General features: G+C 40.2%; 3 protein-coding genes across 5 annotated transcripts in view; 2 read left to right on the plus strand and 1 right to left on the minus strand.

The window, feature by feature from the left end:
• Nucleotides 1-9020, minus strand: part of fbxl6 (F-box and leucine-rich repeat protein 6) — a 204083-nt gene extending 195063 nt beyond the window's left edge. The window contains exons 1-11 of one of the 3 annotated variants that reach the window (XR_013965681.1): nucleotides 8875-9020; nucleotides 8347-8475; nucleotides 7599-8055; nucleotides 6300-6458; nucleotides 6142-6205; nucleotides 5521-5652; nucleotides 4328-4435; nucleotides 4012-4122; nucleotides 2911-3142; nucleotides 2067-2310; nucleotides 358-1450 (exon numbers count right to left, since the gene is read on the minus strand). Coding sequence is in view for 2 of the 3 variants with exons in the window: in XM_080787869.1 (XP_080643995.1) it covers nucleotides 1282-1450; nucleotides 2067-2310; nucleotides 2911-3142; nucleotides 4012-4122; nucleotides 4328-4435; nucleotides 5521-5652; nucleotides 6142-6205; nucleotides 6300-6458; nucleotides 7599-8055; nucleotides 8347-8413 (1743 nt within the window). In the remaining variant the exon portion in view is untranslated. Of the gene's footprint in view, nucleotides 1-103; nucleotides 1451-2066; nucleotides 2311-2910; nucleotides 3143-4011; nucleotides 4123-4327; nucleotides 4436-5520; nucleotides 5653-6141; nucleotides 6206-6299; nucleotides 6459-7598; nucleotides 8056-8346; nucleotides 8476-8874 lie in introns of those variants that run through there. The other 2 variants (XM_080787870.1, XM_080787869.1) reach the window with 2 other exon arrangements.
• Nucleotides 9021-9306: 286 nt separating this feature from the next.
• On the plus strand, nucleotides 9307-13523 carry LOC308332017 (uncharacterized protein). The gene is made up of 3 exons (XM_080787603.1): nucleotides 9307-9427; nucleotides 9800-9883; nucleotides 10309-13523. Exons 2-3 carry the CDS (start codon nucleotides 9823-9825, stop codon nucleotides 12957-12959), a joined length of 2712 nt encoding a protein of 903 aa, XP_080643729.1. The 5' UTR covers nucleotides 9307-9427; nucleotides 9800-9822; the 3' UTR covers nucleotides 12960-13523.
• Nucleotides 13524-14086: 563 nt separating this feature from the next.
• On the plus strand, nucleotides 14087-17855 carry LOC308331953 (solute carrier family 52, riboflavin transporter, member 2-like). Its single transcript, XM_080787510.1, has 4 exons — nucleotides 14087-14358; nucleotides 14865-15735; nucleotides 15884-16007; nucleotides 16273-17855. Exons 1-4 carry the CDS (start codon nucleotides 14229-14231, stop codon nucleotides 16480-16482), a joined length of 1335 nt encoding a protein of 444 aa, XP_080643636.1. The 5' UTR covers nucleotides 14087-14228; the 3' UTR covers nucleotides 16483-17855.
• Nucleotides 17856-21908: the final 4053 nt, after the last annotated feature.

Here is a 21908-nt window from a genome sequence, read left to right on the forward strand (position 1 = left end):
TACATAGTTAATAGATTTGAGGACGGATTAATCACATTAGAAGAAATATAATTTGTGTTGATTTGACAGTTTCGTCAGAGCAGCAAGCATTATTGACTTAGGAATGGAACAAAAACAAAACAATTCAAGAAATAAACTACAGGGGCACAGTGGCACTGTGTACAACTGCATTTCTGTCATGGTGCCGTTTCATTTTGCCCTGGCTGGTAGTTGCCTTTGACAAAGAAAGCATGGTAGAGTCATTCTCGACACTGAGTGACAAAATCCAACACATTAGACAGTTTTGGGTAAGGGACCAATGCACATACGGATATGAACTGTTCTTTTAACACCTTTAAAAGGGCCCCGGACAAGAACAATTGAGGGGCAGGCCCTCATTTTCAACGTAGCTGAGATACAAAAAAACAAAATCAACAATATACATTTGAATACAGCAATATCAAATAATATGAATCGGAAGACAGAAAGTAAAAGAACGGAACAGATAGACAGAGAATTAAAACAGCTAAAAGTGCTAGAATTCCCCTGAATTGACCCGAAATATAGATGTAGTTTGAGAATTCAAATAATCATCCGATTCCAAGCATTTTTAATGCAGTTGATAATTTGTTGGGCAATCAAACTTTCACAGCATCAAATGAACCCCAATTTATTTAGCATCATATTACTTCAACACATCAGTGGCAAAAGGTCATGTAAGATAACCCTATAAAAACTTAAAAGAATTACATTTTTCTGGATCATGGTATAATTTAACAAAAGATGTGTGTCATGTAAATTAATTGCCACTATAACTATAAAGATAACTAACTACTGTATATCATTCACGGTCACCAGTGAATTGTTTTATAGGTCTGTGTAAAACTATATTGTTATAATTAGTGCTCAGTGTGAATGGCTGAAATCAAACATTAAATGTATTTCCTGGTGTAAAATAATTTAGTGGAGGCCTTTAAAGGTTTACAATGTTATATAATTAGATTACGGTACTTACATTTGCCATACACCAGCTACTTGCCAACCTAGCCTACATCTCAATGTCTCTACTGTTGCTGGGTTCCAACACTAGGTCTAACCCTTCAAAAGTATAAAAGTATTGTATATTGGAGAAACAAAATTTGCCAAAGTCTAGGTACAATGATTTCATGTATTTTGGCCATAAAGACTATACATTAAAAGCTGCACGATGTAACTTTCCCCTTCTATCCCAGATTTGAATCCATTCAAAGAAAAGTTTCATAACTAGACCATGTCCAGGTTTTGTCTTGATGACATAAGAGATTATTGGTTTTCTGGTTTCAAGCTATGTGAAACGGCTTCTATCTTCAGCAAGTGAATTAGCTGGTGGATGTCTTCCTGTCCACGGTAAACCCTCTTTAATCCTCTTGGAAAATAACGGCAGGATGACAAGTTGAGGTAGTTGAGAGCAGTAGACTGGCAAATGACTAACCTGGAAGCACAGTACAAAAACACAACATGCTCAGAATTACACTGGTATAATGCCACCTTTTCTATACAATTGCCATACTATGCGAGTGCTATCTGTAAGCTCAAAAGCTTAATGTTAAAAAATAAATAAAATAAAATAAACAGAAAGAAAATGTGCTTTACACAGCACAGCAAATTCCTAGATTTTTAGTAGATCAGGTGGAAGCTTATTGCTTACATGGAAGCTTATTGTTTACATGTAAGCCTTGCCGAGCCATGAGGCCCATAGGGCAGGAGCCTACAGTATCTCCCGTTTCTGTAGCGTGAGGCAGATTGATGTAAAGTACACCCTCTGGACATGATGCTAGTATGTCGCAGGGACTTTGTTACCCTCAATCCAACTCTTGATGCTGAGTGCCAATTAAGCAGGGAGGCACTGGGTCCCATTTTTCAGAGTCTTTGGTATGACCCGGCCAGGGATCGAACCCCGACCTCCCAGTCTCAGGGCGGACACTCTATCCACAAGGCCACTGAGCTGGCTTACATGTAGTTGTACATCAATCCTTAAACCCCTAGATGTCACTAAACCACAGTGAACAATTCACTATCCTGGAAATGTGAGTCCATAGTTCACCTACCCAAGGGCATGTGGTGTGATCGTTGTTCCACAGAGATTTAGTGAGCGCAAGGAGTCCGTCTTTGCTGTCTGAGCGAGGTGCCTCATTGCGATCTCTAGGTCCTCCTCTGTGAAGATGTGATTTGTGATATCCAGTTCCTTCAAGGTCCCACTCCATTTTTTCATCAGCATGTGAATGCCCTTCTTGGGTGATGGCAATGCCAATTTGCTATTGAAGTATAGTCCCCAGAACAGACACTCAAGTTCTTAAAGAAAATAAATATACAAGTTTGTTGATTCTGATGTTAAAAATGTAAAAATATCCTCCTTAAATGTAATATGAATATTATTATAGTAAGTCATTTAAAATTACAGTAACATTTGTTTTAAAAGTACAGTATGTGACATTTTTACTGTATTAGTATCATACAATAACATTTTGAAAATCAATGCTTGAAATGAAATCTTCACTACTCAAGTGTACGGTGTACCACAATCTCAGAATAGACTGCCTTGTGTTGACATGCAACCTCTAGAGATCATGGCATCATAGTGTTACTAGATCATTAAGATGTAGACAATAAAACACTTCTTCAAAAGCCGCATTGACAAGAGAGAAGAATCTTGGCATTGCAGGGAAACTCTGAACACAGAGTTGAGGGTAAACACGAAGGGGGAGCCCACTGCTTATGCACTGTACTTGGTAGCATTAGTTTGGTATACATTTCAGGCAAATAGATCCAGGTTATTTATGCTATCCATTTTTTGTGTGCCATATGTATTGGTATATTGATATGTTAATATTTGGGCCATATGTAAATGTGTCATACTAAGATTTTACTCATCAATCTTAAATCATAGCTCACCAACACAGGGTAACTCAGCAAGGCCAGCAGGTGTGATTCGAGAACAGCCCCGCACGTCCAGAACTCGAAGTTTGGGAGAGCCAAAGAGAATGTCCCACAGGTCTTTGTCAGTCATGCGGGAAATTGAGGTTGTGGCCATGCACAGCTCCTCCAGTAACGGGAAGCCTGACGTAGAATTTGGTCCACATCGCATCACTTTGGGCATGGGTATGACGTTCAGCATCCGGAATGTCTGAACAGAACCAGAGTCACAATCTTATCCATGGGTGTTCAGGGGTCCTCACAATTGCAATGGGGGGGTTCCATAAATTTGCATTGAAGACTTTGTCCAAAAACACAGTTGTATAGACAATATATGTAGTTGGAGTTCCTGCTTTGTCTTTCTCAACTAAGGGGTCCTTGGCCTGAGAAACATTGAAGGCCCAAGATCTCAGAGGTACTTGAAACACAGTTTTATATACAATAATAACAATATATGTAGTTGGAGTTCCTGCTTTGTCTTTCTCTCTCAACTAAGGGGTCCTTGGCCTCAGAAACATTGAAGACCCAAGATCTCAGAGGTACTTGCCTGTTGGGGTACTTAGTTTAATTTTTTTTTAAGTTTTACATTTTCTTTTTTTTCTTTCTGGGGCTGTGAGATAAAAAGAATGTCATAGCTCAATAGTTATACCAAATAGCTATGAATAAGACTATGGGTTCCCACACTTGTAATTTTAAGTGTAGCAACAGTGAAAACAGGACAAACACCTCTTATTTTACATTCCACAGACCAGAAGACTGGCCATGTTCAGGTGTTTAGACAGATATCTGCAGTTGCCACTCAAACGAGCACTTGCCCAGTCAGCCAACCTGTAAACAAACTCTACCTGCCCCAAAGTTTTATTTATCTGCCAGGGCCAGATGGGCAACTGAAGTGCAATATTCTTTTCTGTTTAATACTGTATGTTGGTGATAGTAAATGTACATTTTAATAAAATAATGATTTGGGGTATTTTCAATATTTATTTAGCTCTTATTTCTTCATTCCTTTTTTGAACCCCACTTGTACCTGGCATCCCTAATCTGGGCAAGTCATTATAAGCTAAATGTTTAGCTTTTTACCTTTAGCTTGGGACATCCACTTTGTAGACCTTGAATGTAGATGGGAAGTTGACAATATCCACTGTCGAGCTTTGTATTGATTTCAAGCAATTCTAAATCCGGACAGCTTCTCTGGGAAAACAAAAAAAGAATGTAATAAATATGGTGTGTGTGTGTGTGTGTGTGTGTGTGTGTGTGTGTGTGTGTGTGTGTGTGTGTGTGTGTGTGTGTGTGTGTGAATGTGTAATGTCATTGTGCTCATTAGAACTCATTGCAGTAAATATAGTAAGTAAATAAATAAATACATAATAAAAATAATAACGAGAGAAGGCCTTACAGAAATAATAGCAAGAATTCTCTCATTCTTGGATCCATGGGTATAGAGGAGCTGTCTGATTTGGCTGCCATGTGTTTCCAAGAAGATAACAAGACCTTCCACCTGAAACTACAAAAGGGCATATTGTAGTTGAGAAAAATATGCATATGTCAATCAACTTTATTTATTCACTCAGGTCCAGATAGAAACAGACAACATCAAATACTGTATACAAACAGGAACACCCCTATCCCATAAAAACAGCAGTTTTACAGTAAACAGTCATACCAGCGATTCCAAAAAGCAGGCCGATACCTAGTAGTACTGTGGCTGGGGTTACACAGCAGCATAACTATAGAGTTCTTCTGAGACTTATTTAGTCTACACATAAATTTGTATGTATCAAGTTTTTTCAGTAATGCATGAAAAGTGTACACTCCCACACTACAGAACAACTCTGCTCCGCCTGTTTTTTTCAACAATATACACATGCAATCATTATAAGCAACCTGCAGTTTATAAATACTTGCTTTCTTGAACTTCACCCACAAGGGGGCAGTAAGGGCAAGTAGAACCGCAACATAGCCTACAAAGACTTCCGTGAACCGACTTCACTATAGTAGCCTTTTCATACATTATATTTGTACTTCTAGGGCCTAGAATCTAGGCTGTCTGCTGTCGTGAAAGTTTAGTTAGAGAAATTCAAAGTTTCAACACCAAAGTAGTAATAGTTCATTGTGAATTAGAAAATTGGAAATTTAGAGTGAATGTTTCCTTTATCCTTTTGTTGCTCTTCTGTTTTCGCAGAGATTTTTATTTTTCGTCAGTTGTCCATCAAGTTCCACAGCCGTCTGTTGTCCAGCCCCTCCCACCCCTCACTGGGGACAGTTCCGGGATGAAGAATGAGGACGCGTCTGAGCCTCTACCTTCTGATAGCTGCGCTATAGCTTGGAGGACCTCATTGTCATTGGCTGTAACTCCAACAGCATCACTAATATTCATATGCATAACACTTTCTGCAGTCTCAATCTTTGGGCCATCTCTAGGTTGTGATTTCTACCAGCTACAGTCTGTGTCTCCTAAAGCTTCCCATCTTATTTTCCGAAAAGTATGAGTAAATATTAAGAAATACATGATGAGCCATGTCTAGTAGCAATAATTAATTATATGAAACTGTCATTATCAATTCTTATGGGTATCTGTGTATGCCGTACCTCAGAATACTGCACATTTATGCTATCCAGAGACCGGCTGTGTGCACTGAGGCTCTGGAAGGTCTTCTCTGTCACACCATTGCAATATGAGAGTTTGAGGGAGTGTAGATTTGGACAGAACTGGGACACAACCTTCGTTGAACAAATAACACATGAAACAGTATTTCAGAAAAACACACAAGATAATATACGTGTGGAGTTTCCTCCCCCAAGTCTGTTATAATTTTTTCTATACAGTGCATTGTTTTGCATACAGTGAGTACAGTAACATGGCCTATATAAAAAGTGCCAAATAGGTGGACGGTGGGTCGGTGGGTGGGTGGGCACTGGGCAGACCACGGCCAGGGTCAGGGCAGGGGCTAGAGGTTCCCCCGAACCTCCAGTTGAGAAAAATAGTAAATAAAGTTGTTTGTACCCATTCAGGACGGGAATTAAAATGGGGTCCTAAATGGGTTAGCATACCATGAGCAAAGATGTAGAACAGTGATTCAACCGTTTACTTGGACTATGTTTGAGGTGTCTCGATATGCAATATTAATGAACAGACAATCAGAAACAAATATATTCTGTGCCCACACCCACAGCCCACCTGTATACTACAATATGCATTACATTACTTACTTCTACAGCATAGTCCACATTCTTTTTCCAGTGACAAAGGGAGAAGTCTCTTAGCTGGGAGAATCTAGTCAACAGTTAGATGATAGGACATTTGTCAACAACTGCACTAGATCAGAATATTATACTACTTGGCATTTGACAAAAATAATAACATGGACCTGTTTTGTGCCAGCCAGTTTAGAGTGTCCTTAATTTTCAGTACTGTTTTAGGCAACTGTGTCTTCCCAGGATCAATCCAGCAGTGCCCCACAGTCACACGGCGCCACAGCACAAGACTGGATGCAGCAGTATTCCATAGACGACACACCCTTGCCATCCTTTTTCAGGAGGAAAATTAGATTTAGTTCACAATAGTTCCATCAACACCAAGTATGCTCATACAGTAATTAAACCTGCACTCTCAGTTAAGTTAGTTAACTTTTCAAAAGGGTAGAAGGTTCAAAATGAATAGTGCGGCCCCGCAGACTTGTTGAATAATTGATTAATTGATCTTAGTCGGTCAAGATTGTTTAGTTGATTTATTAGTCTTTTTTGTATATGTTTTCCATTCTAAATGAACTACTGGTACTTGATGAGACATTTCTAAATATATAAGATATTAATTCTACCAGTCTTTAGTACCAGCAGCTGTAGTGAAAGGTTGAGAATAGAGCACCGAAGTCTGACGTCAATATCGGTAGAGGCCGCAAATCCACGGGTTCATGTACTTTTTATTTGCATTGTAATCCCCATAGGGGGATTTTAGATCGCCTCAAACTGTTTGAAAAATAAACATGTCATCCCGGCAGTTTCATATATGGATATGAACAACTGACTGAGAGAAAACGCTATTGTTACTGCTGCTGATTTAGTTACATTTTCGCTAGAAACAGACAGTGACTGACTGACTGTCGCAAACGATACAGAGACACCTCCCTGACAATAATGCAGAGACAGCTTGTTTATTTTTGGACCACAATGCTTATATGAAACGATTTTAAGATGACCCCATGTTATTCTCCATTGAGAAATTATTTCCGTGAACCAGGGGAAACCAGGGGATGAGAGAGTGACGTCAGGACTTCGGCGCTCTATAGTTCTCATCAACCTCACCTATCTGAAACAGCTGGTGTCTGCCTGATTGTATGCAGAAAACAAGATTGAAATTATCTGTCAATTAGTTGATAAATCCCTATGACTAAGTCAAATAATAATTAATTTAGTCAAGGATAGCCCTAACACTCGCCTACATGTATCAAATTAAAAGCCACATCATTCTTACCTAATAGGAATTTGTCTAGGTTAGATTTGTGCATGGACATGACATCACACAACGTACTGATGAAGTTACAGTACATACATATAAACAGGGTCAACGAGGCTTAACATGGTGTTTAGGGCCTGTTTATGTTGTAGCACATGTATGACAAAATGCAATAATCACTCTACACTTTTTGTGATGCCTGTAATTGTGTTACCTGCAAAGAAATGGTACTGCACCATCGTGGATAACAACCATCTGAAAGATTTTGATTAACACCTCCTCAGGAAGACCGTCTCCCCATCTTCTGTCTGTGCAAATGTCTCGATGATGCACCAGAACCTTTTGTTCTACCATCTTACTCTCTGGTGGTTTAGTCTTAGCAGGGAGGGTTTTCCTCCTCTTAATTTGACCAGCCTTTGATTTGCCCTTAGCAGGCTTCTTTTTTCTGCTTATTTTCTTCTTCGGACGCCAGGCTAGATTATCATACTGGTTTGTGTTGGATATTACCAGGAGCATATCCTCTCCCTCTTGAACGGTGTACCCAAGCTTGGCAGGTCGGTTGACCTGGGCCCTCTTTTTTTTCTTTGGCTTGGCACGTGCAGGCACATTGGACTTCCTCTTCAAAGACGGCTTCTTTGCAGTAGACCCACATACAGCTGGGAGACTCAAACCTGTTAGGACAATATTTATAGCCAAATGTCAATATTTGTCATGGCTCTGTAAATGACGATTCAAAAAGTTTTTTCTGTTACTACAATAGAAACATTGTTTGTTTTATTTATATCAGAATAGAATATAGAATTGTGTGTTATATATATTTTTTTCCCCCTTTGCTTGATGTTTTGTGTAAAGCACATTGAATTGCCTGGTTGTTGAAATTAGTAGAAGTCCTTCTAATGCTATGCACCAGAGAATGATATACATTTGACAGCACATGACACCTTATTCCTGATTTGACTTACCTAATGTACATGATGTAGCATCACTAGTTCCCTCACTGGAACCTTGAGCTACAACTTCAGAGTCCATATTTAGGCAATGTCCAGTTCCAAGACAAATAGACAGCTGCCACAGCCTTCACTCGTCCACATCTAAATATTAAAAAATAAATAAACACGTTTTAATTCTATAGTCATCTAGTTACATCAAGAGATGGGGTCTGAAGATTATGTGTGGAACGTCAGACACTAACGTTTCAAAGCATGTTTTCCTATATGATATTTAGCTGGACCACTTTAAGAATGGAAATTGAGAAACTGAATACGCAGAATGTTTTTAATCCATCATTGTTTAAATTGTTACCCATAGTTAAAATGTATTCTTGTTGTAGATGTATTTATCGATTCTGACATAGATGAAAATGTCAGAATCTATAAATACATCTATACGAGACTCTACGTTTTAGGCTAAGCCATAGCATAGCCATAGCATAGCTACTATATAGCTACCTAGCCATTACAGCTTTTTTTTAAATGAAATTGCAATCTTACCTGAAGAAATACACAATATATTTTCAATATCCAGTTTTCGGAACTTGGTGTTTTTTATTTTATTATATCAGGATGTTTCATCATGGCATTAAGGTGCGACATTACATAAATTTGGTCTTGGGTCTGCTACATCGGCTAAATAATAAACAAAGCGCTAACAAGTAACAACTTCCCACAATGCACTTCGATATGACGCGATTGGTGGAAATGTCACAGATATCCCGATTCCCTCAAATCCCTTTCCACTCGGTTCTGCAAACTGAGAGAAGCATATCAGATTAGGAAAGGCATAAAATAATATTACAGTACAACAGTATATCGTACAGATTTTTTATATATTATTACAGTAGGTGGCAGTATGTACCTGCAAGCATTGCAACCAACCTGCCGCCATAACACTAAAATAAGTATCTGCGTCTGCAATGCATTCACCATTCATGCATTGATTGCATTCCTGCTGCTGCAAAGTTGAGTTAAATCCAGTGCCACTGCTGAGTGCTGACGAGAAGTGAGAGAAGGGTTGCCTCTACATACACAAAGTGATTTTGTTGTGGTAAGTTGTAATGCTGAAATTATAAATATACATTCAAAACCATGTGCAAATAGTCATGGACCCGAACAGGGGTGCTGGAAATGCTTATTAGTACGTAACTAAACTAACATTAATAGAAAAGCATGCAGCGCGATCGCTTACTGGTGAGAAATGCTAAATGCTAAACGTCTGCTGGTTACATTCCTACAACAACTACTATGTTTACATTACACTCGTAAACTAACGTTAATTTTTACTTTAACCGCGTCATGCTGTACAAACACCGACAACTTCACGCTACCAAACTAACTTTAATTGAATATATTATTCACCACAGTTAATCATCATGAATGTATCTGACTTTGATCATGCATGTGTCTTCATATGGTTTAGAAACCTGACACCGTGTTGACACAATGGAGGAAGACCACGACATTTCTCTGTATGGGAAGTTAGCTGTGGCTGAGGCGAATCTGAGTAAGTTTACATATTTGATTTGTGTGTGTGTGTGTGTGTGTGTGTGTGTGTGTGTGTGTGTGTGTGTGTGTGTGTGTGTGTGTGCGTGTGTGTGTGTGTGTGAGATCTAATGTGTAATCTATTAAAATGTTGAAAAAGATGCTCGTCTGCAACTCTTATGTTTACAAAGACTTGCAATTTAGGCTTTCACTCTCCACAAAACACCTCACTTGATCAGAAATGTGATTGGTGCATAAATGCAGAGGATAAGTAAATGATCAATTAAAGTTTTTGTATTGATCTTCATTTTGTTATTTTGGGCTCTTATTCCTATTTCCTATATAAACTGAAAACATTTAATTTTCAGAAATCTATGTTTTTATATCAGTTGTTTTGTCAAATATCCTCCAAATTGATACTCACTAACCAATATCTTTGTTTTTCAGGAGATGACAAGTTTTGGAAACTTACTGAAGACTTCTTTGGACCTCAAACAGGACAAGTTTTAGAGCTTGACAAGTCAAAATGCAAAAACAAAGTTTTGATTCAAATAGGACTTATGAGAGAGGACAGTCATCTTTCTTGGATTTCTGTGATTGAATGGTTGCAGAAGATTTTCCCGGAGCATAAGTCTGCCGATTTCCGACGTTTGATTGAAACGGGCATTGCAACAACATTGAGTTTAGGAAGTGATGCTAGACAATCCTTCCTGGAGTCAGCTGTGAACTTTAATTTTGTTGGCCCAATATGTGACAGCATTGGAGTTGAGAGAACAGATCTATTGGAGATGAAAGATTTTGCAGAGCGAGCACAGTCTATTGAGGTGATCACAAATGGTTTGATCCTTGAGTTGACTAACTTTGTTACCAGGGAAAAACTTGACCCAGTAATCTTGGTTACTTGGCTCAAAAACTTTAATCCAGAGTTTTGTCAGGATGGGGATATTCAGAAGGCTTACAAATCCTTAAGGACAAAAATAAAACAATTTAGACTCTTGTATCGGAATTATGAGACCAGAAGTCATAGGAGAAACACAGCAATGGAGAACCTACTTCAAACTCCATTTGAACTCGTGCCAAGAAAAGTTGAAGGCAATGGAGGCAGACGATGTGGTGCAAAGAAACGCATACAAAACGAAACATCTGCCTATGAAAATGTGATGATGAAAGATGATTGTGAATATGTTCCCAGCATGGAAGAACATTCAGATGACAAGCCTATAACAGAAAAATGGGAACGTGTCTCTGAAAAGGAAATTGTCAAAGAAAATTACTCCTTGGGGGATGTAGGCAATCAACCCAATAATGGGGAAGGCTCCCAAGATAATAAAAAGGAATCTTTAACACTCCTAGACATCGCTATGCTCAATGTGCAAAAGCTTGAAGATGTGTATGGTGGAAAAACTCATGTGTCCAAGAAGTCATCTCTGGATCTTCTGAAAAATCACTATGTGCTAACATCCAAACATCACCCAGAAATTATGGAGTTCGAGACAAAAATCACATCAGTTTCAGAAAACATTACACTGGCACCTCCCTTGAATTTTTTACACTACAATGCCCATTTCCTTGTTGACATACATGATGCAATTGAGCTGCAGTTGATGAGCATTGAAGAGGAAATAATGCAAGAAACGGGAAAGAAACTAGGCCGTGATGGGAGTCCGAAATTCAAGACCTTAGTGAACTTCTCTGAAACTGTAACCTCACGTTACATCCATATGGCCTCTGATGTCTTAAGCCCTCACGCTCCGGCCGAGCAAAATTACAGAAGGCACTGGGAAGCTTTCTGTAAAGAAAAGGGAAATCCATCAAAGCTGGCGTTGGATATGTCAAACGAGTACACCAAATACTTTGAAACTGCAGCAGGCCTTATTCACCACCACCAGGAGATTCCCCTCTTCTTTTCAGACTTGCTTGAGCTGGAAATTGATGACTGCCCAAATATTATTCTGGAGAGTGTTGTCGCTGATGCCAATGATGACATATTACAGAGCCTTGTATGTGTTCTCGGCATCATTTATCTCAAAATTCTGGGTCCATACTGGCAGCTCCTGAAAAGTGGAGCTGAATACACACTCTTCAGCCAATACATACTCTGCCTCTACCAAAAGCTCACTGAATGGTGTCAAGATCCTTCACTACTCCTGGAACCTGAGGTGATTGCGAATGTTTTCCTGCAGTTCCCATTGCAAGAAAAACATTTTGATAGGGTATCACATTATCTTTGTCAACCACACACAAATTTGGAACGCATAAAAGGCTGTTTGCAGAAGATGCTCAAGGTGATTATTGTTGTTACAGAAGAAAACTTGAAAGATTTTCTGCCAGGAGGAATATATTGTGAAAGCCCAACGCCACACACGTGCCAACAATTGTCGGCCTGCATGTTTGCCATTTTAATGGCAGAATATCCCCATGTCTATAGTCCTGATGACAAAGACGAGAAGAAAAAGCCTGATTATAAATCCTCTGATTTCTCATGGTCGAGTGACTCAGAGGACAGTAGTCTTGATTCATTTGGAGATGATTCACCAGATTTTAATCCAAGCGGTGCAAGACGAAACCGCAGCTTCAAATGGGGTGGAAAGACCACTCGCCCTCGTCAAAGACGTGCTATACCATACCATTTAAAAAGGGCATGTTTAGATAAAAGCAAGATGAACGAGAAAGTAGGGGGGATTACTTATGTGCATGATAAAAACAAGATGAAGGCGAAAGAAGGGGGAATTACTTATGTGCATGACGATCAGGGAAAGCACCTTGCCGATGAGGAACATACCTTCCTAAGCCTTCCTATGGACAGAGAGGTAGTAGTAGCTACTGTGACTAAAAATGGAGGGCCATGCAAGACACAGCAAGATGTTGATAAACTGTTGCTCCGTTTTGATGGAAACACCCGTGCTGAAAAACGGAAAGCACTCCACTGTGAGATACTGTACCAAAAAATGGTGCTTGATAACAATAACCCAAACTTAAATTTAATTTGCCACTCGCACACAGATATGATTAATAGATTGAAACTTGCGCTTCCCCGTGTTAAACCAAGTTACACCTTGGTTCTGGCACCTAGACTGACGCACAAAAAAGCCCCCTAAACTGACACAAATGATGTTCATATACCACCAGTAGGGTGGTATATGAATTGCCCAGGCCTACAACAGGCTACTCATGTAGCCAGGAAAGCAACGGCTTGAGAGATTTTAGATTTGGCTACTAGAAGAAAGCCCCAAATCCTGTAATATGACACTGCATTGTCAGATAAGAAAGTAATTTGATTCAAGAATTGAAAATGTGATTACTGTTAAGCTAAGTGCTCCGTGACTTCAATGTTTGCCATTTTTATTCTTTATTTCAGATAGATAAGTGTGTAGAGGTACAGGAAGCAAATAGCTGATGGAGAGGACAGACTGGTTGGTTTGTCCACGAACTGGCTGAGCCAGTCTGTAAATGCAGACTTGTTGACTCCATTGTATATTCCAGGAGCTATTTGGGATGTAGGCTACATACATTAATCTAAAAGATTGGGTTTTGTAGTTTAAATGTTGCTCATGGTCAGAGTGTAATCTATTCTCAGGAAATTTACTATGTTTTAGAACATTTTGTTTTATCATTGTACCGCAATATTAATGTGTGTCAAGTAATTTTTTTATGACTGCAATGTGCACAATAAAATGTTAACTTTCTAATTTGTTGACTTTTTATTTTAGATTTGTCAGAATGATAGATAAAATGATGAAATCCTAGATGTTAAGTATTGAAGCAAACAGCTAAATATGTTGAGCATTAACATTGATTATTTATTAAACAGTTATAAATGTCATGGGGGGGAAACAAGTTTGCTGTAGCCATTTTTAGATTAGATTGTTAGCTAAAGAAGCTGTATAATACTGTCCAATCATTGAGGGGTTCAAGAAAGGACAGGCAATCCGGCTAACAACTTTATATAGCTCAGTGGGTTACAGTGCCAGAAGTCACAGTACTTCGTTGTAGTTTTGCTTATGTCAATACGAGGACCCATTGGACGGGGCTTTTTGTTATTTGAATGGAACTTTTGTTGGGGTACGTGCCCTCTGCATCCGAAGGACATAGAAAACGAACGCACCCATGTTCGAGTGCCCGCCCCCTGGTCGTTGAACACTCCGACTGGCTGTGTTGTCAGGGGCGGAGAGAGATTTGCACAACTCCATCGTTCATTTGTTTTTCGGCCTGGCTGCAGTGCTAGTGCTACCCGGCGAGCCATGAATCATCTGTTAGGAAATACTGCTGCTCGTCTGTTGTGTCAGTTTCACATAAGTAACACGTTTAACTAGGTCGATATAATAAAACACCGGAGGTAATCGGTTGCAGTCTGTCAGAGCAGCACGATGGCAGGTACCTGGTGGAACAGTGCTGCAGCGACCCATGTTATGGTGGCTCTGTTCGCTATGGGCTCCTGGATATCCGTCAACTGTCTGTGGCTTGAACTCCCCGTGGTTGTCAGTGTTCTGCCTGAAGGTCAGTGTGACTGTCTTGTGTGACAGTCTGATAATTCACGTTAATTGTGAATTGTCAATCATCAGATGCGATGGACAATAACTAAACTTAGCTAACGCTTCTTTTGATCTAAAGCTAAAGCCACAATTAGGCTGAATGATGGTGATGGACGCCTTTGTCTGAGACAAGTGCATGCAGGTTGTAATAACATGCGTGCTGTACTCCTTGAACTGTCGGTCGGACTTTAGAAATATATTTTACTGACTGACATACTGAAATAATAACAAATAAACCTTCTACTGTTCATTTTTACTATTAATTTATTGTCACATCATAGACTAAAGTTCATGGTGAATGAACCTCTGAATTTGCCATGATATCAGTTATAAAGTTCTAGAACTGATAATCCAGTCATAAAGGAGCCATGTGAATGAGAGTACTACACCATTGGTTATTTATTGACATGTGAGCCAGCAGCTTTCATAGCATTCTTGTTGCATGTGTTAACACAGTCCCTTTGTTTCCAGGGTGGAACTTGCCAGCGTATCTCTCTGTGCTGATAGCATTTGGGAACCTGGGTCCAATTGCAGTGACCGTTACCCACCACTGTGCTCCGGGAAGACTGAATGAGCGCCTGGTCATACACTTCATCCAGATTTTGGCAGTGGTGACATCTGTCTTCCTGGCCATCTTCTGGGATCGTAAAATGGAAGTCGCCGGAGAGGAAAGATCAGTACCATTCCTGCTGTTCACCTTTCTGCTGTCGCTTGTTTGCTGTACGTCCAATGTCACCTTCCTGCCCTTCATGTTCCGTTACCCACCTCAGTACATTCGCACGTTCTTCATTGGCCAGGGCCTCAGTGCCCTGTTCCCTAGCATCGTAGCCTTGGGGCAGGGTGTGGGGAAGGTGGACTGTAAAACTGAGAATGGCACGGTGCAGCCCGTGTACCTGAAAGAGAACTTTCCTGCCCAGAACTTCTTTTGGTTTCTGTTTGTTATGCTGTCCATCTCAGCCCTTTGCTTTCAAGCACTTGTACAAAGACAGACAGTGCCACAACTGAAGCAGCAGGTTCCGACTAAGCTGGAGCCAGACTCTATCGCAGTGGCGGAAAAGGCAGATGTGGAGGAGACGCACCCGCTACAAAACGGAGGAACGCCAGTGTCTGAGGATCAGGTGGAGTTGGAGGTGCAGCCACCCATTCAGACTTTTTGGACGTCACGCAACATCTACCTCCTGGTGCTGCTTGGGGTCTCCAACGCACTAACTAACGGAGTCCTGCCATCAGTCCAGAGCTTCTCCTGTCTGCCTTATGGCACCATGACCTATCACTTGTCTGTTGTCCTTGGCAACATTGCCAATCCCCTGGCCTGCTTTGTGGCCATGTTCATTCTCCTCAGGTGAATAAATGTGGTTGTCAAAATAGAATGATTACAGCAGAAGTCACCCTCTGTGCCAGACAGATTTGCAATTTGTAAATATTTACAAATTTGTATAATGTCTATGGTTTTGTCTTGTCCAGTGATAATTTAACTCCCTACCTTCCAGGTCTTCTGTGGGTCTTGGGTCCATGTCTTTGGGAGGAGGGGTGTTTGCGGCATATCTCATGGCATTAGCAGCACTCAGCCCCTGTCCCCCTCTCCTGGGGTATGCTGCTGGAGTGACCTTAGTGGTAAATGAACATGCCATTTGTTACATCAGATCATTAACACAACTGAAGCTGTTTTGTTTAACATCTTAGCTTATATAATTTTATGTGGATACATCTAACTACTAATAGAAAAGGGTTCACAGCTCACCTTGAATGCTCCAAACTTCAATATTGTGAGCCCTTCCCTTTCTAAATTATTTCACTGCCCTTACAGTTTGGCTCAGCACCAAAATAGGTGGATGTGTGTTACATATTGTTCTAACTACTGCCCTCTCCCGCTACACAGGTTATATCCTGGATCATCTTCACAGGGCTCTTCTCCTATCTGAAGGTGGCGATTGGGACTTTGCTTCATGAGGCAGGCCACGCCGCCCTGCTGTGGTGCGGCATCTCCATCCAGGCCGGCTCGCTCATCGGGGCCCTCACCATGTTCCCCCTTGTTAGCGTGTACCATGTGTTTGAAAGGTCTCAGGAATGTGTGAATAACTGCAGTTAAAGCACCATTATACGCACTGATGTTGTGCACCAAAAATAGAGATCTACAAGCTCAATAGTGTTTCAGCGTTACACATTGTGAGCTTGTGGATCGGCTCTTTCCGGTGCACAACACCGGCATGCAAACTAAGTATAAACCACCCTTTAGTGGCAAATGTGATGAATAAGGTTCTCCTAGTTCGTTTTTTGTTTGAGGACATAAAGCCCAATTGATTTATAGTATATAATTCATAGGATATAGGTTAATTATTTCTCCGCTTTTATTAAATCTATTTTGAGCGTGGTCCAATGGTCCATAGTCAAGCACCAGACAGGCTAAATCTTTCTTCACGACCATGCCATGGGTTAAGCATCACTTCCAAAACCAAAGAGGCACTATGAAAGCCCTGGGAGGCGGGAGCTAGTAAAAATAAAACATTCCAAGATGATGGGTGCATTCAGCTGCTGTGCATTGGCTGTTGGGATGTAAAATGCCTATGCCACAAGTGCTTGAAGCATTGATAGCGATTTGTATGTATCTTATTGAATTGCTTACAATTACGGACATACTGTAGCTGCTGTTTTTCTCCTCCCTGATATGTGCAAAGTATGATTTACTCAGGGAAAGAATCACAAACTTTTCAACCACACTGGTCAGTGGTTGCCCCATGATCTAAGAAACATTAACATTCAAAGTACAGTAGCATATACTGTATTCTGTTGCAAGAGAAATATCTTACTTCATCTACTGAATTTCTTTGAATTAGTAAGACTTAATTTCCACTTTGAAAAGGCTGGCTACCTCTACTATTTTTAGTATTTATATTGTTCAATTTAACAGCATTTGTATCCAAATGTGGCATTATCAGATATGTTGAATTTGTAAATACTGTAATATAATTTAAAATGCAATGACTTAAGGCAAGTAATTGTATATCTAGTCTAGATTAGATTTATTGCTTACATGCAGTGACATTCATGGATTTCCTGTGAAAATTATGCCTGAGAACTGATATGTTTTCTTTTAAGATTTTGCAAGGCAAATTTTGTACTAATATTTTAACTGATACTAGTTAAAAATGTAATCATTCCAAATGTGTAGACTAAGCTAATGGTGCCTTAAGGGAAGAGTTTTTGGATTTGCTATTAGACTTATTTAGTTGTGAACAAGGGATTGTGCCATTTCAGTTCTTGTTAGAAACCTACATTGTGTTTATAATATGTACTAGTACCTGTATGTAATTTTTTGTTGAACACGCTGCTACAGTACCTCAATGCCATGAATGTCAAATTATTTACAATTATGATGAAATATTTATACATTTGTTTTGTACTGATTTTCAATAAGTAAAATGTGGTAAATGTTTAATTCATCATGTCACTTGTCTTTTAGAATGTTACCAACTATTTTGTCTGGATTTGTATCATTTTCCATCAGCTGATGCTCATGCAAGCATCATGGACAACGGCTAATGGAGTGTATTTCTTTATGGTTGCTAAAACAAAGATTTGTTGGAAAACAAAGACAGGCACTTGTTCAAGTAGTTTTTCTGTTTTGTAGGCATCATGTTTACTTTGGTTACTAAAGCCTGGGGGTCTGGGTCACTTCTATTCTCAGTTTCAACTAAAACATTCAGCATAAAATATTTTAATGTGTTTATTTTTTTTAATCTAGCCTACATCTGATGCGTGCATGTTCTTGCTTACAGTGAGAAGTTGAAATTGTGCCAAGCAAACATCAAGCTGGTATTGTTTTAATATAAATGCATCATTGTATGTCTAGTAGTAGAAGCAGAGTGAAATCTGGGCAGTATCCCTCTAGTCCAGTGATACTCAACCTCAGGCCCGCGGGACCATTATGACTGGCCCACCAATGAAAATCTAAAAAAAAGAAGAAAAAGAAATCTGGAAAATGAAATAAAAATAAATAAATCTGAATGAAGTTATCTTTAATTACATTATTATAAGTAATACTATTAGAGTTGTACTATTACTCGAACGAAAATAAAAGCTTGGGGGGGAGATGCAATGCAAATGAAAGACATATACTGTGTATCCCTATTCCCTGACATAATTTTATAGCTAAACGGACAGAATTCTATTTTATTTTAATGATGAAACCCAGCTGCCATTAATAGTTGGAAATGGAAATTGCGGAAATTGTAATTGCGGAAATGGTGGAAATGGAAATTGAGGAAATTGCGGAAATGGAAATTGCGGAAAAAAAACTATCTATTTTCAGGTAGATTGTTTTATTTTACTCAGTCAGCCATATCACTACTCATTTTTTTTCATGAAAAAGGTCATAGCTGGGTAATCTATTTTCAGGCAAATTGTGTTTATTGTATTTTATTTTACTCAGCCATAACAATTTATTTTCTGTTAACCAACTTGCTGGCTGGCAGGCAGGCAGACAGACAGCTACTCATAGACAGGCAGACAGACAGACAGCTACTCATGGAGAATTGGACAGGCAGGCAGTCAGACAGCTACTCATAGACAGGCAGACAGACAGCTACTCATGGAGAATTGGACAGGCAGGCAGACAGCTCCTCATGGACAATTGGACAGGCAGGAAGGCAGACAGCTACTCATAGACAGACAGACAGCTACTCATGGACAATTGGACAGGCAGGCAGACAGCTACTCATAGACAGACAGACAGCTACTCATGGACAATTGGACAGGCAGGAAGGCAGACAGCTACTCATAGACAGGCAGACAGACAGCTACTCATGGACAATTAGGCAGGCAGGCAGACAGCTACTCATAGACAGGCAGACAGACAGCTACTCATGGACAATTAGGCAGGCAGGCAGACAGCTACTCAGACAGGCAGACAGACAGCTACTCATGGACAATTGGACAGGCAGGCAGACAGACAGCTACTCATAGACAGGCAGGCAGACAGCTACTCATAGACAGGCAGACAGTAAGACAGCTACTCATTGACGGACAGACAAATAACTACTCATGGACAGACAGACAGACAGGCAGGCAGGCAGGCAGGCAGGCAGGCAAAGAGCTACTCATGTTATGTTATTATAACAGCTACTCATGTTATGTGCAATAATTTGTGCAGTTATGGAAACAGCTCTTTGTGTTTATGCAAGAAAATGTAACACATTTATTTATTTACATATTGTGTGCATGCACATTGTACTTTGATACATTTTGCGAAAATAAAGCAATTGAAAGAGAGAAGTTATCAAGTATCATTAATGTCGTAATTTTATCTACTGGCCCCTGGCCCCTTGCCATTTCTGTAATGTGGCCCACAGGTAAATCTATTTGAGTATCCCTGCTCTAGTCTATACTTAGATGGTACTAGCGATGTCTGACCTGCTTTAGGCTATTATTACTCTCGACTTACTGGTATAGACTACATTTTATAATTTCATAATAGAGCACAGTGGTTCTCAAACGTTTTCATGCTATTAAGGACCCTCAAATTACTATTAGGTTGTGGAAAATTTGCATCCTTCGTGGCACTGACGGACCATTTCACCCTTACTTATTTTACTTTTTGAGTGGTACAACCACTCCATTGCGGAGCTTTGTGGGTCCCTGGCTGGTTGGCTGTTTATTTTGGAGAAGGCATGCAACTTGATATGTGGATTTCAAAGCTAGCTCACCATATTTAGCTGATTCTAAGGTCCTTTTTTCCACTGCCAGAAAAGTAACGGTTTTAGATATGTACCGTATGGCTTGGACTAGCACAACTATCTGTTACTGCAGGGGTTTTCAATGTTTTTCAGGCCAAATTCGGTCAGAACAGCTGCTCAGACTTCCTAGTGTTAACTGAGACAGAGATGAAGCAAGGACCCCCGCCCCCTACTACATAATGTGTAATTATGTCAATTGTGAATTCAGATTTTTCGTCTGTATGTTGGATTCATGTTAATGTGTATTTTCAGACAGTACCTCATAGAAATTTGGCTCTGTACTTAGTCTGGCTTGTACTTCTATTTTCTGATAATGTTCCCTACAGAATAGGGATGCTAGGATTCAAGTGGTTAATAAATCAAACCCGTGACCCCAGGTGGTCCCCGGAACTTCCAGACCCACAGGAGCTCAAGACCGGTGAGTCGCCCCGCAGTCGAAAAATGACGAGTTACCGTGTGGGGGGTCCCCTGGAATATTATTATTGTTTTCTTACATATTTTTTCTATTCAATTGTATTGAAAGCCAAGAGAGGGGGAAAACCTTGATAATGTGAATCAGGAGATTCAGGAAATTCCTATCTAATACACGGGTCACCACGCACACAGGACACAACTCTGAATTGATTATACAGGTAATCCAACACCAACAAAGTTCCTGGCTGTATCCCAGGTGCCTGTAACGTCTGCAGAAATGGGCTATAATGTGTTAAATGGCTATTTCTAATGGATTACTGTCTCTTCAAATTATTACAATATTACACTGAATATATTTATCACTCTTTGACGCATGCGCACGCATGCATGCATGTACTAACTTGTTTAAAATGGGGTCTTCCAACTCTCCATGAGGATGCAAGGAAGTGCCATACACAGCCTGCATAGCACATACAGATTCAGGGTTACAGGCTCAAGCCCAAGGTGGAATGTGGCGCACCACCCGATCTACTCTAGTACATCAACTGGATCATGCACTGTACCCCGCCAACCTGATCGCATCTGTTCATTTGGAAAGACGTTTTTGGTCATTCATAATATACTACGCTTCAATTACCGTATACGTACTGTATCATCAAGATACAAAATCAGTTGTCCAATTACTATTAATACTCTAAAAATGTATGGATTATGTTGAGTACAGTATTCAGGTCATGGGGCATGGCTGGCTGGGCATAATTATGTGATGCTTTGGGTTTAGGGTGTAGCAATGCTTCTGCATAGAGAAGTAAGGAGCCATACCTGGGCCACCTCTCTGCTGCAGCACACATTCCCTCTGGGGGACAGTATTTCACACATTTACTAAGTTGATTATATTGGTAATTGTTAGCCTATATATGAGCAGGACAAAATAGTTGATCATAAAGTTTTGATCACAAAGTTGTGTTATACCAATCTCTGTTACCTATGCGCCAGCCCCACCATATAGCTTCACCTCCGACAGCTCCATCCTCTGCCTCCCTAGCTTGAAGTCAGAGATCACCGCCCACCCAACTTCTAGACCAATCAGTGAACGGCACTAATTGGTCTAGAATTTGGGTGGCGGCCCCCTTGGTTTTGCAGCACAGAGTTTGTGCATCTGAACCAGAGGGATCGGCAGGGTCAATGATTAAGGACCTCACCGTGAGTATGATGGCCTCGACTCATATCACCTACGAGTATGAATGGGCCTTTAGCGACCCACCACTGTCCTCCATGGCATGGAGGATGCAGCGGAGGAACCTGAGATTCCAGGGGGAACACCATATTATCTGGATGCTCCGGTAGATTGTAGATGTAAATCAGCATT

This window comes from Protomyctophum bolini (assembly GCF_963924005.1).
Source record: "Protomyctophum bolini genome assembly, chromosome: 17".
In the NCBI taxonomy this organism is placed as follows: domain Eukaryota; kingdom Metazoa; phylum Chordata; class Actinopteri; order Myctophiformes; family Myctophidae; genus Protomyctophum; species Protomyctophum bolini.

Excerpts from the sequence above, each read along its gene's own strand:
- LOC308332017 (XM_080787603.1), top strand. The coding sequence starts at position 9,823 with ATGGAGGAAGACCACGACATTTCTCTGTATGGGAAGTTAGCTGTGGCT. Across the intron at positions 9,884-10,308 it reads TGTGGCTGAGGCGAATCTGA|GAGATGACAAGTTTTGGAAA; the intron begins GTAAGTTTACAT and ends TTTGTTTTTCAG.
- LOC308331953 (XM_080787510.1), top strand. The coding sequence starts at position 14,229 with ATGGCAGGTACCTGGTGGAACAGTGCTGCAGCGACCCATGTTATGGTG. Across the intron at positions 14,359-14,864 it reads TGTCAGTGTTCTGCCTGAAG|GGTGGAACTTGCCAGCGTAT; the intron begins GTCAGTGTGACT and ends CTTTGTTTCCAG. Across the intron at positions 15,736-15,883 it reads GCCATGTTCATTCTCCTCAG|GTCTTCTGTGGGTCTTGGGT; the intron begins GTGAATAAATGT and ends CCTACCTTCCAG.